The following is a 16,310-nucleotide window of genomic DNA, read 5'->3' as shown; positions in this document are numbered from 1 at the left end:
CTTGACCATATAAAGAATGTTAGATTTAATTTGGAAAATTATTGGGAATGCTTTCTCCTGGGTAAGTTTTAAGTAGTAAATAATTTGAAAAGAACCTAAGAGAAACACACCTATACAAAATTCTCCCACTCTGTTCTTTCACAGATTTTTCTAGAATACAAATTTATAAATACAAAAAGAGTCTTCTTTTATAAGCATGTAATCTTCCCTTACTTATCAGACTACCAAGAAAACGCACATTGCTTTTTCTGATCATGGATTTGATCAGGACACCGTATCTGTCATGTATACAATTAAAAAATACAGACATATGAGCATAAGTATGCATATAGTTACACAACATACAACTAATATAGACTTGAGAGCCACATGACAAAATGGCTTTTTCCACGGAATCATCACATTTTGTACATTATACTGAGACTACCAATAGTATGTTTATTCTTGTGCTCTCCAGTCATATTGGCATAATTACTACTGCAACATTAAAACTGGACTTCCAATTATTTCAAATTACAGTCAACTTCATTTTTAGGATAGTAACTAAAGAAATGGGAAACTAAAGAAAAAAATAAATCATAAAAGAATTTTTGTTGTCAGTGTTAACATTTTGGAAGTATTTGGCTGATAACACAAATGTGACTGAGGTCCTTTAATTAATTTGCTTAAACCTTAGTGAACAAGAAATTGATGTGACAATGGCTTGCAGCTATTTACCAATTTGAGCATGTAAAAAATGTGATTGTTTTTTGCCTCCCAGTCAGCATAATTACATTTTTAGTTTAAATTTATTTTCTTTTTCTAGTATCTTAACTAATATTAGTTATCTTCCTCTTTAAAACATGCTTTTAAAACAAAACTCTCAGAAACATAAGCTTTGTTAACTAAAGGTCACCCTGACCATGACTTTGAATTAAAATAAATTTTATAATCGCTTATGTTTTTTTTTACAACCATTCATATCTGTATTTGAAATACAACAAAATCAATGCTCTTCAATTGTTATACCAGTTGACAGATGGAATAAACTGCTATGACTATTTGCTTTCCATTTCATTTTCTTCTCAAAGTTAAATATCCTGTAAAAATGCCTAGCAGTAATATTTTAAATGAAAAACACAAAATCACACAAGAAACTATCACAAGTTACAGGATTTATGGACTAGAATACAGTTTAAGAACATAAGTCTAATGATACAGTTTGATGTTATTTCATATAAAATGTGTTTAATGAAACCTGTATCAGTATGTTGAATTCCAGCATTGATTTTAGTGGTCATTTCTGAAATGTATTCTAACCAAAAATACTGGGTTCTTAATGCTTAAAAAAAATTGTTCGTCCCCAGTGATGATTTCAATCAACATTCTTGTCAATGTCCAGCCATATAATCTCTTTTAAGAAGAAAATGACATGGATTTTTAGGACCTACACACACTAATTTAAAATCACAAACATAAAAAAAAATACCTTGATGTTTATCCACAGTTGCCAGAAATGTTTTCACTGAACTGGAAGAACTTGAACATAAGCAATCACCCTGCTTACCAAAATCCAGGACATTAGTTGAAGGTGCTATTAAGGACGTGTTTTTAAAAACATCTCTCAGAAAACAGGGAATCCCTGGTTTGCTTTCTTAGAATAACATATTCTATCTTAAGTAAAACACATCTACTATTTGTAAATGAATGCAGATGACAACGCAATTCAATTCCAGATTAAATTTGCTTGTATATTTGACTAAGGTATCTTTTATTCTATTGTAAAATGTTTGAGAAAGCAAGAATTTAAACAAAGAGCTGCCAAATTTCATGAAATGTACTAATGAAATTGCTCTGTGAGTATGAAGCTGAATTGTATGCTTTTGTTTATTTGGCTAAATTCCATGAATGTTTTTTTCAAAGAAATTCCAAATCAAAATTTATCATTGTGGTTGATTAATAATAGAATTTACTATACTTTTAAAATATTTTTAGAAATAAAGATTGTTTCATTAAAAATGTGATATTCCTTAATAATCATCTGCCTTAGGGTAGATAAGGTTATGTTTTATTTGTCTAGGCACAAATTATTTACTTGTTAATTTAGAAAATAATTATTCCTTATGTTAGAATACTGTTCTTTATTTTAAGATGTATGTATTAGTTTACCTACATGCTACACAAACTTTTCCATATTTTATCTGAAAATGCTAGTAGGTAAATGAAACCTGGCATACAAAAAAGATGAACATATTGAGCTAAATAAACACCACAGATTGTTTTTTGGTAACCTCTACTTTAAATAATTCTTACTAGACTACTGGTATTTCCTATGTAAAAAGAAACGACCTAATGTCTAATTCTTCAGGTTTGAATATTTATATTTAGATGAGTTAATTGGCATTTTAGCCCTAACATGTACGTACACATATCGGAAGCAAGAATACAATAGGAACGATACTGTGTCTGCCCAGAGTATTATTCATTTGTTCCACATTTGAGGTCCTTTCTTAGCCACTAGGAAAAATATGTGGCCTTAGGCAAAGTCACAAAAGAATCCAAGACCACCTTAAGACTTTCATCCCACTATTTCTTTGACTTTTCCCCCTCTGGAGGAAGTCTATCTTCAATCTCCAGATCCTGCTACCCTCAGGTTTTGTCCACTTTTAATTGTATCAAAATCTGCATTTTATAAAAATTCTGATCAGATAATTTCCATTACTCTCCCAGTGTCTTGGTAATTTCGGGTCTTCAAAATAGATTCTGGGGAGATCTGGTGGTGCTGACATATGCTAGAGGACTTAACCATTGCCCTTAGTCCTAAGATCTTGTTTTACCACCACTAGGAAGTATTTAGTTAAAACGTCACCCCAATAAATTCAATAACAATGAAAAATGAATACTCTCCATTTTGCTGTGTAAAAAGTCAATCTCTGAAGCAATTTGCAAAGAAGTTGAAAGCAGGTCTCTCCCCGCCGCCCCAACAGTATTGTTTATCTGTAAGGTTTGAACTTAGACTATACAATTCAGGTGAACTAAATTCAGTTGAAATAACAAACACAAAAATGTCAATACATATAAGCACTTATATAAATGCTGACTTTCTTTTATCGGATTTCAGCATTCTGAAAAAGTAAACCTACAAATATACTCAGAGTAACTGAACAGGCAATGAGGAGTAAATACAATTAGTGATCTGATGAGGCACATTTCTTAGCATTTGGGAATGGACCTATAAAAAGTGCCTTAAAACTCTATTAACTTATATTATAATTAAGGGGTGTGAAATCATTTAAAAAATTAAAGTCTTTATTATCCTGCTTTGAGTACACATACCAAATGTATATGTAGCAGAAAAGAAACAGTGGTTTTTCAATAATTTTAGCATTTTACATAAAATTGACTCTTATCTGCCATTACCTTAATTCTCCACTTTGAGTTTGTGCAAAAGAATCTAAAAGGGGACCAAATTATCCATTTATTTTCTAGAGATATTCCCTCAAAGTTCATGGATCAACAAGAAACTAATGTCTTTTTGGTGTTCAATGTGAAACAGAAGAGACTAGAAAGAAAAATTTAAATTAACTACACGTACATAGAGAAGAAAACCTAAAAGCTGAAAGCATGGGCTTCTTCTTCAGGGTTTCCACCTCAGACTTTGAAGAAGGTTCTTAAGGGAAGACATGTCAATAGAAAACTATAGAATGTAACAACAAAGCAATTTATAATGCAGCAAGAAAATAAAATGATGTGATGGTAAAATCTGATCTATTAATCTACGCCTTAATGAGTCAAACACTGAACTCTGAACTTTAATGAATATCAAAAATCTTTAATAATAAACATACTGCAAGTCAAATGTATTTGGACATATTAATACAGCTTTACATGTATTCATTTGAAAATTAGAAAATTTCACTTTAAAAATGTAGAGACCTTAATGTTAGAAAATTTTATATGTTTCTGTTATTTAAGTAAAATGCAAATTTGAGGCAAATAAATAGTAAACTTTTAGATAATTAGACATTATTATAGTCTATAAGGCCATTCGTGTGTAATGTAAAATTTAGGATTTTAGGAAAAAATATCTAAGAATGGTATAAGGTACTAATATAGAATGTAATACCAATTTACACAGTGATAATGTTATTTTCATATATTGCTTTTCTTTTTAAGCTGAATGGGCAGTCTTCTATTTCAATTGGCAATTTAAATTTTTAAAAATTGTACTTCTAAGAAAGGTAATAGTCTCCTATTTTTAAAATGCAGGTTTTATGAACAGAAAAAGTAGAGATAAAGTACTGGAATTGGTCAAATGTCTCCCATTATATATAAGTGGAATTATTATGTGTCCGAAGGTATAATACATTGGTTCTGATTACTCTGACCAAATTTTTGTCCTTCTTACAAAAAGGACAAAAATTTCTTCTATGATGTGTTTAAAGATTATATCCTGACTGAAATTGGAGAATATGTATTGCTTCTTTCTTTATTCAACCAGAATTATATATTTATAACTTCCTAGATAAGTCAGCTTCTTAATGAATATAATTTATCAACATCCAGAGTAATACTTAGAGTGATGTTTCATGCTGAAGAAAAATGCAGAAATTTTAATGCAACAGTTTCTCTATTTTTGCCACCCTAAAGGGTGGAAAAAAGAAAAATGATCAGTCAGGTGGAATGCAGTTGGTACATTTTAATTACTACCTAAAACTTCCTTTACATACTATTCATAAATAGCTATTACTATGTTATGACCTGATTCACAATAATTTTATAAACTATCAGCTAATTTCTTCAAGAAGTGAATATGGGGATAACTTTTAAATAGAAGATTATATCAAACATGAAACCTCTCATTTTAAATTTCTATATTTGGCTTGAAATATCTTGTGGTTTGTTTGGAATTATGCTTTTAAATGTTTACAAATTAAGGCCAAGTTCTTTATTATTTGGGCTTTAGTATATAAACTTTAATATTTCATCACAATTAAGCCTATTAGGATAAGCTGTGAAGAGATCATTTCACAAACAAATTTTCAAAAGCATACAAGATTAATCCATATGCTGCTGAGATGAGGCACAATAAAGAAGCATTACTGAGATAGTCTATGGCTAAAATGATGGTGTATGACTTATGATTAAGCTTCATTACCTGCAGAGCAAGGGGCTTCCATCTCATATTTTTCAGTAAAGCTGGTGCTGAGGTAAGCATGCTCTGAGGTCGCTTTTTCAAAGTTAAGATAACACCACTCGGGTCCTCTCGTAGTGCATTCACCAAATTTTTCAACTGCCACCCCACCTGGTAACCAGCAAAATCATTACAATAAAATTGAGGTACAGTATTCAAAGATTTAATGTTCTCCCCCTTTAATAAGATTAGTTAAAAATGAAAATCACATAATTGGTGTACCATCGTACCAATTTTCAGGAGATATATACTTAAGAAATTTTATCTTTGAGTTGATTAACCATGTTATTGCATTAGAGTCCATATCATTCTGATAAGCTAATGGACATTTACCATGTCAAAGCAGAGAGTAAAACGGTATCCTACCAATGGAGTAATTTAGAATTTAAAGAAATTATATCATCATTAATGCTGTGCAAGGTCTAGATCCAAGCTCTGTTCAAAAGTACAATTTTAAAATCTGCATGCCTGAAAACACGGATTTGACAATGTCCTGAGTTTACAAAGTACACATGCTTTCTCATCACCATCTTTTAGAGATATGTGGTACAAGTGTCTATAAATTAGACTGACATTATATTACCAATAGCTGGTAATGACACACCAAGACAACATTCTGATGCATGGAAGACAGCATCAATAGAAGAGACCTTTCACCATGGTATAAGATAGAATAAAAAATTACAAGTTAATACTACTCCAATGAAGCACCTATTAAAACTGTGTTCCAAATGATTCTATAAATTTAAAATATAATGTGCTATATTTAATGAAGCCATTCTAACCCGACTGGCATGGCTCAGTGGTTGAGCATTATCCTATGAACCAGGAGGTCACAGTTCAATTCCCGGTCAGGGCACATGCCTGGGTTGCAGGCGTGACCCCCAGTGAGGGGCATGCAGGAAGCAGCCAATCAATGATTCTCTCTCATCATTGATGTTTCTATCTCTCTCTCCCTCTCCCTTCCTCTCTGAAATCAATAAAAATATATTAAAAATAATGAAGCCATTCTATTTGAATATCACCTCAAAAAATACTGAATAATTAAACTGAAGTCCTTGATAAATGTCCTAAAATGTGGCTCAGCTGTTATCCATTAAATTATTTCACTCATCATCCTTTTAATATTTTGAACATAGAATAATATTTTTTTGCTTTTAAGGTGGATTAGTTACACAGTTATCAGATAACTGAAATCCCAGAACTATGCTTTAAAGAAACACATTAAAAATGTCTATTATTTCAAAGATTAAAAATGCATTTAACACTATAAAGAAAAAACTTTTATCACAACTCTAATGTATTCGAATTTTCCAGTATGTGTTATAGAAATACATTGGGTCAAAATTTATCCTAGTTTGCAAGGAGGATTTAGCAAATGGTCATAACAGTGATCTAGTTTCTTCCTAGGCACTCAAGTGAAAGGGAATGTGTGCCTTTGTCTGTTACTCATGTTTTTGCCTGGAAGATAATGTTCACGCTGGAAAGAATGAGCACTTCCACCAAAAGAAGCACAGATCTCCAGAGACTATGATGAAAAGATACTCTGAACCGCAGCTACTGCAGAATAATGGGAGACTTTGGTTTATATAATGGATGAGCATTCATTTAAATTATAACTTCTATTATAGCTGAATTGAGTGATGGTAAAGAGAAAACGTTAGGACAAAAAAGAAGCAATATGCTATAATGCTTAAAACCTCTGGGTTTCTCAGATATGAATCAAAATGATGATTTAGAATACCTGACTAATCTGAACAAGAAGCTACCAATTTTTTAAAAAAAGTCACATTAATACAGATCAACTAAAGTACTGGAATTGGTCAAATGTCTCCCATTATATATAAGTGGAATTATTATGTGTCCGAAGGTATAATACATTGGTTCTGATTACTCTGATAGCTAAGTAATGTCCCTACAGCCACTTCTGTAAGCCAAGAGTTAAAGCAAAGTGAGTTCAAATCCAAGTGATCATTTTGCTTGCCAAAAAAATATGTGAAGCAGATTTTGAGTTCCAGATTTGAAGGGAGAAAACATGCTGTTTATACAAAGAGTTTATGAACAACTTATTATTGATAACCACGTTTTTATCATTTATTTATTCAAATAATTGCTAACTACATTAAAGCAGTCAATAATATGACCGTATTTTTCTTTCAGCATTCTTATTATTGGCAAATTACACATTGATTTCTATCTACCAGTTTCTTCCATTTATTCTGTTATAATCATTGTGACTAGTTAAAAAATTTTTAAGGCTAGATAGCGTTTTTCTGTTTAATTTTCAGTGCAATTTGGTTTATCCTGTTCCTTCATACTTTTCTATGCTATTTTTTTAAAACACATAATTCCAAATAATAGAATTGTATTTTTATGAGAAAGTGGAATTGTTTTTTGGATGAGAAAGTAAGAATTTGGTTCAATTTTAATTTTATAGCTGAATATTATTTAATGGCAACAGAAAATTATATAAATTTACTAGTTTTTAATCAGCCTTCCAACTCTCACTGAGATAATATTAGCAACATTTTAAACAAAGTAAACAGATATACATCAAGATACATATGAAGCATATATCTTAGGCTCCCAAATTCTACTTCCACAACCACCATAATGAAATGATTGGATAAAAGTAGAGATAAATGTGCAACATATGTGTTGCATACTGACTGTTTGAACCAATCAAGAATTATACATTATGTAAATCTCTATTAGTAAGGGATATAAAAATTGTGTGAAAAATTAAGTTCCAAAATAGAAAATTAAATTTTACATTGTATAGAAAGATATACAACAGTGGTTAAAGGAGAGTAAAGAACACAATATGTATTTTTAAATAACTTTATTCCTGAACTCTTGGCAATAAACATGAGTTTTAGAAACAACAAAATGAGCAATATAAGTGGATATAGTCCATGAATAGTAATATTCCAATTAAAATAATGAATTTTATAAGTTACCTAATTAGGACTGTTTGTTATGGATGGACAATTTTCATAAAATGTCAGAACCAGAAAGGCAACATTATTTAAAACAGTAAAAGACAGTGATGGGGAAATCATATCTACTCTAGGCAGTATAATTCTAGGTGATTAGAAAAAAACAAATTTATTATTCAGTTGTGCTCAGTAAGTCAAGAGCTATATTATCTGTTGATTATTGATTCAATAAATGATTATAGTAGATACCGAAGTGTTAGGCCAGGTTCACATAAAAATTACTGAGTGACAATAATGCTGGTTGAATAATTCAGACTTTGTGTAACATTATTTTCGATAACAGAAGGAGCTTTTAGCCCCATCATTCCCATTCCAGTATTTGTATACACATAAATGGCAAGCAAACATCATGCCTCTTACTTGAATAGCCCCCTTTACTTAGTACTTTCTCAAATTCCCTAATTTGGATCATTTCTCATTACTTTCTATCTTCTCTACTACATAAAATTCTTAACAATTGTCCCCATTTATTGGATTGTATCATGTTCTATTCAAGAGCAAATAGGACATGGTCCTAGAGCTCCAGAACAAATGATTCCCAGCTCTGTGATATCCTAACATATCTTCCGCCATACAATGAAGTGTAGTGAATACTTTAATTTATTTCTCTTTAACTGTTATTGAGATACTTATGGTTGTCAGATTATAAGGGGACATGATATCATAGATGGTATGACAAAGTGAGGGATGTATGTGTTACAACTTCAAGAAATTTGGGAGCCCCCATGTTAGGAACTAAATGTAATGGTATACACATTTCAAAATAGGTAAAATATATAAATGCATGTTAACCATCTTTCAAGATTAGCTTTCCATTTTCTCATTTAAGTTTCTGACTATAGTTTTAAAATATTAGGCATGGCCCAGGCATCGTGGCTCAGTGGTTGAGCATCAACCTATGAACCAGGAGGTCATAGTTGGATTCCTGGTCAGGGCACATATCCAGATTGCAGGCCTGATCTCCAGTGTGGGTCATGCAGGAGGCAGCCGATCAATGATTCTCTCTCATCATTGATGTTTCTCTCTCTCTTCCTTTCTGAAGTCAATAAAAATATATATATATTTTAAAAATAAAATAAAATATTAGTCATGACAGACCTTAATTAGAAACCATGTGAAGATATAATAGTAATATGAAACATGATTTAAAAGTATTCTTTACATACATTGGCTGTAAGGAAAATCTTTCTGTCCTAGGAGATAGAGGGAGTTTTGACAGAAGGAAGAAGGGATCCTAGTGGACACTAATTTAGGGGTACAATCCATTAATATGGGAAGAAATTGAATAATGTAAAAAGCCTTAAGAGACCATGGTTATGGATACATGAGAAACATTCTAATAATCAAAGATATCCAAAAGGGAATTGGCTAATTTGTGAAATAGTGAACTCAACACCAAAAAGGATATTTCAGTATTCTTGCACAGGCTAAATGATTAGATTTCCCAAGTCACGACACATTCTGACTCTTATAAACAGAATGGATTGGAAAATGCAAGTAGATGCTATGACAACAGATTAGCTTAAGTAAAGGAATGTGGTCCTGGTACATCTCTGATTAATGTCTTCCATCTTTTCTTTTACTTCACAATCAATAAATGTAGGTATTTCCTCTAGGCTAAGTATTAGACCCTTTCTAATATTTCATGTGGACTTTTTACAATAAACACTTCTCTTCCCAGAGCTTCTAATAACAACTTTCTGCAAATGGTTCTCAAATCTTTCTAACCATCCCTGCTTCCTATTCAGAACTCTACTGACATTTCCAACAGTTCAGTTCATCCATACTAATGGCTACTGAATAATCAGTACCAATAATTCACTGTGCTAGATTCTTGACATCTACATTGCATTCCTTTTATATATATGTATTTTCATTCTTACAACAGCCCTATGAGTTCAACTATGAAACCAATTTTACATGTGAAGAAACTGAAGCAAAAAGAAATTAAGTTTTCTTGGTCAAGATTAAAAATATAGTTAAGTGGTAAAGCCAGAATTCTCATTCAAGTCTGTTTGATTCTAAAGCACAAGGCACTATAAGAGCAAGCATCCCCCCCATAAATATCCCATTGGTAGTTCAAATGAATGTTACATTTAACATTTTAAAATCAAATTCATTATCCCTGCTCTTATTCAACAGCAACAACAAAAGTCCCCACTACCCTTTCAAGTTTGGAGTGTGGTCTCACTTATGATAGCCTCCCCTTTTAAGTACATGTGTCCTAAAGAATAGATCCTAGCAACTAATGCTTCTCACTGCCTTAGTTCTGGTTTGGGTACCTAATTGCTAGACTTACAAGAGTCCTAACTGGTCGCTCCGCTTCTACTCCTTTGTAGCTCCAAAATACTGCTACAGTGTAAGTATTCATCCCTTCAAGCCAGCTAAAAAAATAAATTACTCAAACAGGTCCTTTGTCAATATGGCCATAGCTGTCTCCTATTATTTACCTTTAATGTGATTCTCAAACTTTAGCATGTGTTAAATTCACCTGGAAGGCTTGTTAAAACACAGATTGCTGTTTAAACTTCCAGAATTTTTGATCTAGTAGGTCTGAAGTGGGGCCCTATAATTTTCAGGTTTTTTTTTACAAGTTATTAAGTGGTGCTGATGCTACTGGTCTGGAACCACATTTTGAGAACCACTGTACTATACGAAGAGCTTCTTGAAGGCACTGACTCGTTCATGTCTAGAATATTTAGGTGTTTAATATGCTAAGATTAGGTATTATAATGTATAAAATCAGTAAATCTTGTGTGCCTTCCATGCATCATGGGTAATATGGCGCATGCAGCACAGTCTGTGCCTCACTATTGAGCAGGGGAAAGAGATGAGCAGGTAAATAAACCTTTAAAATCAAGTAAGAGAAGTACCTTAATAGGGTGAATACTGGGTGCAATTGGATCCCCCAGCAAGGGCATCTAATCAATCCTTGAGGGTTCAGAGAAGGTTTCATAATAGTCTAAGCTGAATTTCTTAGGAGTTGGACAGGTGAAGGGGATGTGGAGGATGAAGGAGTAAACAAAGCCATGAGACAAAGTATCACCAGTTTGAGCAAATTTCAGTAGTTCCATATGGGTGCAAATGTTGGTGGACCAAGTACACATTCTCCTCAAACACTGCATTTAACCATGGCCATGTCTTTGCAGAATCACTCTTCCTTTTTCTAGAAAATTTTCTCCCACCTTTAAAAACTGACTTATCTGTGAGGGCATGAGTGAAGGGGTAATGGGGGGATGAGGACACATATGTAATACCTTAATCAATAAATAAATTAAAAGTAAAAAAATAAAAAAATCTGACATCCATAATGGCTCATAGTAAATGCACTATTCATCATAAAGTGTCTTACAGCTAAAACCATATTTTTCTCATGTGAATCTCATAGCACACTGTATATTTCTAGTGACATTTTTTCACATTAAAGTTGTATGTTTCCTCACACTCCAGTCCTCTCCACCCATCCTCATAAACTGGATTTTGAGTGTCCTTTTTATTTGAGAAAAACTTACTCTTATTTATCTGGATAAACCTGCAATCAATAATGTGCCTTAAAATGACAGACACATTATTTGTTAATAACTTGACTACTGAGATGATATGGAGGAATGAGAACACATGTTTCAGAGACAATAAAATGCCTTGAAATGGAAAGGGAGTTTAGTTTTGTGTATAAAACGAAGATGTAGTATTAAATTTTTCTCTAATATATATAATTGATACTAAAACTGTAACAGTCATTCTTTATTCCAAATTACCAAATAAACTTTCTTATACATTAATATTTTTTAAAATAGTATTTATATCTTGAATACTCTCACAGTGATGTGATTATGACAAGGAATATAAAAATGGATATAGTTTCTATTTGTCAATGAAAGCTTCTGCCTAATCATACACATTATGTAAACACTGTTGAAGTTTTTCCCCAGAAAAAATATTTTGTGGTGGTTATAAATAGTCCAAGTTTCTCTTCCTCAATATGTTAATGGAATATGTCACTCACATTACATTAATGGGCTAGAATGAACTTTTTAAAAACCACCATATGCATCTTACCCAAAATATGTCTTATTATCAGCTACAGATAATGTTTTTCACATATGCTGAACTACTACTAATATCTTCCTTATTGTCTGAGGTAGCAAATGCCAGTGTTTCTAAGCAGTTATTAGTTTATCATTTACTAGTTTACATGTTATCCCCAACTTGTACATTGAGATGTATTTTACATACAACATAACAGGATTAAAATTTCTTAAGAAAATCTTTAAGGTAATCCCAAATGTTAAAAGCCAGAGGGGTTCTGCTTTCTTGTGGATGGGGCTTGTAATTGTTTTGATCAGGCTGAAGCAAACACCAGAGGTTCCCAGGTGAAGGGTAACATAAGTGGGCAGGTCCTTGGACAAAGGGTTACTTGATTAGGAGCAGAGGAGGCTTTGGGGTTGATGCTGAAAGATGAGAGACTTCCTTTTCTCTTGGTACTACATAGAGGGAAGAAGGTTTCTCTGACTCCTTTAGGACTTGCCCTAGCCTATTAGATTTCCAAACAACAGCTGGTGAATTATTTGACCAATATATAAAAATAATCTCTATCCTATGGTCCCCGGTAGTCAAAGTTATAAATAGGCATAAGGTAAGAATTTAAGCCTATCAACCTTCCTGTCACAGTTGCATTTGGAGATACAAGAAAGCATCTATATACCTAAACACAAGAAGATAGGACATTTAAAATATTTTCAGAGGTATTATCCTTCACAAGACAAAGTACCAGATTCATTAACATTTACACATGCTTTTATGTATTCACATGCTCTTACTCATAGGCAGTAATTTATAAATGATACCTCTCCACAAAGGAAATTTCAGATGCATGAGGTGTGCCTGTATGAATGTCTGATGATGAGTCACGCTATACACAAACGTCCTTCTGCTCTTTTTAAAATCACTGAGGAGACTTAATTCAATATACAACCCATCGCACCATGACTAATGACACTATGTTTGCCACATTTTTTTGGTGCTGAGGTATTTATTAGTGTTCTGTTCCTTTGAATTACTAAAAAGTTATTGAAGTATCTAATGAATTCAACATTTTATGCTGATGACTGCCTTTCTTTAGCATAACAAGCTACGTGGAAGAAATGTCATACAGTTATAAATATTTCAGAAGTAATAAATTTTGATACACAATATCTTTCAAAGATGCGTTAGAAATACTAAATCCTGAGTACCGATCTACAGACTTCACCTTCACCTAAATTATTCCCTCCCCCAAAATACGAATGAGAAAGTCTTATATTTCCCTATAGTTTATTTTGAGATCTCCTAATTTTACTATTCCACGATCTTTCACTTACTGAAAAGAAATAGAGAATTACCCATGGTTCAAATATAAAGGAAAATAAGTTGAAAAGTATATATTTACTTATGTAAATATATGCAAAAATTGATTTAAATTTCAGCAAAATAATTTAAATAGGTAATTCAGAGTATTCAGAGTTGTGCCAAGGTGTCTCTATTTTAAATAAAACCTTAGTATCGGTATTTTTACAAATATGACTAGAAGAGATTACCTTGGGAAATGATAAAAGCAATATGCATTTGACAAGAAGAAATATGGAAATTAAGTTTTATTTTCATCAAGAAAAAATTCCATAATTTTACATCTTTATTCATCGAGGCACTATTATTAGTAGTTCATCTCACATCCTCCTTCTTAACTTTAAAAGTCACTTACCCAGTGAAATAAGACTACATCAAGGCATTTTAAGGCATTTTTAATGTGGTTTAATTTTACAGTTCAACCTGGACCAGGTTGAGCTACTCACAATTTGAATTTACATGTTTTAATAATTAATACTTCTATGTGAATTTCACATAGTCATGTATATAATATACATGTGTGTATTATATTTAAAGGGAAAGCACAGAGAACATAATTTCTCACTGGTAAAAATGGATAGAGAGCCCAAGAGAGAAAGGAAAGTTGAGCACAACAAGAAGCTAGTAATGTTATTTTTTCACCTATTGCATACCATCTTCTTGGAGGGAGTCTTTTTCTGCATAACCAAGAAGTTATGAAGGTTAAATCAGAATTTTTTATGGACTTATGAGAAAGCTCAAGGAAGGAAAGAATCGTAATTGTATTTTTCTTTATGTTTTATGAATCACCCACATCCTTGTTGCCAAAGGTGATACATTTCCATATCCTTTTACTCTCATTATCTCCTCTTACCTATAACTTACAGTAATTGCAGACTTTGTATCACTGATGTTTATGCATCTGTATCAAACTGATAAAAAATCTGTGGGTATAGTTTAGCATCTCCAACACAAACTTTCTTTCCCTCCTTCCATTTCAGTAAGACATGGGTAATGTTGCAATCTCTGAAGACTAAGGGTTTATTTCAGGGCTTCATGGTCCACATTCGTATATGCTATAGAAAACTAAATAGAAGCCAATTTTATTTTTCTTTCATTATCATTCATGTGTCCTTTAACTTTTCCAAAACATAAAGCTGAGTGAGTCTGACAGCCTCTGCTAGTAGGAAGATAATCATATCAGAGTGAAAGACTGCAGGAGAAAATCTTTGATTATACTACAGAACCTCATTCCCCAACCAAAGAAAACCAATGATATATTTTGAAAGAACCATAAGAATACAGTTTTTTTTCACTAAAAATTTTGTGAAGATATTTACATGGGTTAAATTTTAAAACAATTTTGGGTTTGCATATATTTGAAAATCATTACATTTCAGCCATTCCTTCCTGTATGTCATTTCTGTTCTTCTTGCAAAGATATTAGAAATATGTGTATTTTCAAATAAAAAGTAGAGTCCTAGTCACCAAAGCTAAGAGATAAAAGAAAGCATTGTTATATAAAAATCTATAGTTTCTATTAATAAGAATTATGAGAAAAATAAAGAAAACATTTATATTTCTAAAAAAATCATGCTTAAATTGAAGTTAGAAATCCAAATGAGAATGGAACCAAAACCCTAGTATTCATAAAGGAATATGTTTAAAAATGTATAACTTTGCTATGAATAATCTTTATAATGTCACTTACTGGTAGACATTTAACAAAGATATGTTTATTTGAAAATACTCATAAATATTGCAATAGAAGTCTGTATTTATCAAAACCAAACCAAAGCATGTGTATATGTGCATATATATAGCTAAATAAGCAACATTCTAAATCTTCTAAAATGAAAAAATTTAGTTTATGAACTTCCATCATGCTGATCAGAATGTTAATTTAGTGGATGAGGCATAAATTTGAATCTGATGGCTAAATAACATAAAATGAATTTTAGATGAAGGATTTAAGATTTTGCTTGAATTCCCTATATTATGGTGTTCTAAGGTGTTTACCTATCATGTAATAATGTTTTATTTTCATCAGGCAGTTAAATGTTATCTATTAATTAACACCCTTCCCACCAGACTGAAATTGGATTAGGCAATTATGACTGGTCAATATTTGCCTTTTTGATAGGGGTAGGAAAAGGACTGCAGTATTAATACTGACTTGCAAGTGAGTTGCACACTTTATAAATAGGTAAGAATATCAGCCAATAGATACATTTTAAACGTACGCAATAATCATTTATAAGGAAATCTTTTTTAAAATTCCATGTAAAATAACTTGATCATATTAAATATATTCTACAGTGAAAGATGTAGTCTAATAATAAAAATAAATTGGAGTAACCATTTTTAAAAGCAATTACTCTTTTCCTGGGGAAGCTAGTAAGAATTCAATAAATAAGAAAGAAACAAATCAGGATGCAGAGATCTGCAGAGAAAATAAATCAGTTAACAGCAAGTTACTATTATTAAGACATCATACAACTTAGTCTCCTTTATATGAAAACTTAAGATAATAAATTTTAGTTTGATAACAGAAAAATCATAGAATATTATATTAGATAATTAATTAATTGATTCCTCTAGGCAAAATAAATCTATAGTCATATCAGTATGTGGTACTTAAAGCCAATTTCCACACATTATCAAATTCACAATGTTCAAGTAAAATAAAAGAAATATGATCATATAAACTACACACTTATAAAAGGTAGAATCTGAAATAAAACATTACTATGAGTAACTGAAATCTATGATGC

At 31.7% G+C, this 16,310-nt stretch overlaps 1 protein-coding gene across 4 annotated transcripts in view; it reads right to left on the bottom strand.

Moving 5' to 3' along the window:
• Positions 1 to 16,310, bottom strand: part of CNKSR2 (connector enhancer of kinase suppressor of Ras 2) — a 247,260-nt gene that overhangs the window by 113,650 nt on the left and 117,300 nt on the right. For 2 of the 4 annotated variants that reach the window (XM_006085611.3, XM_006085612.3), the window contains exon 9: positions 5,138 to 5,284. The exons of the other annotated variants lie outside the window; for them this stretch is intronic. In XM_006085611.3, coding sequence (XP_006085673.1) covers positions 5,138 to 5,284 — 147 coding nt within the window. The remainder of the gene's footprint in view (positions 1 to 5,137; positions 5,285 to 16,310) is intronic. 4 annotated transcript variants of the gene reach the window in all.

The sequence above is a fragment of the Myotis lucifugus genome, unplaced genomic scaffold, assembly GCF_000147115.1.
Source record: "Myotis lucifugus unplaced genomic scaffold, Myoluc2.0 scaffold_20, whole genome shotgun sequence".
Lineage (NCBI taxonomy): Eukaryota > Metazoa > Chordata > Mammalia > Chiroptera > Vespertilionidae > Myotis > Myotis lucifugus.
The sequence above is the reverse complement of the archived record's forward strand: the minus strand, read 5'-3'. Positions and strand labels throughout refer to the sequence as shown.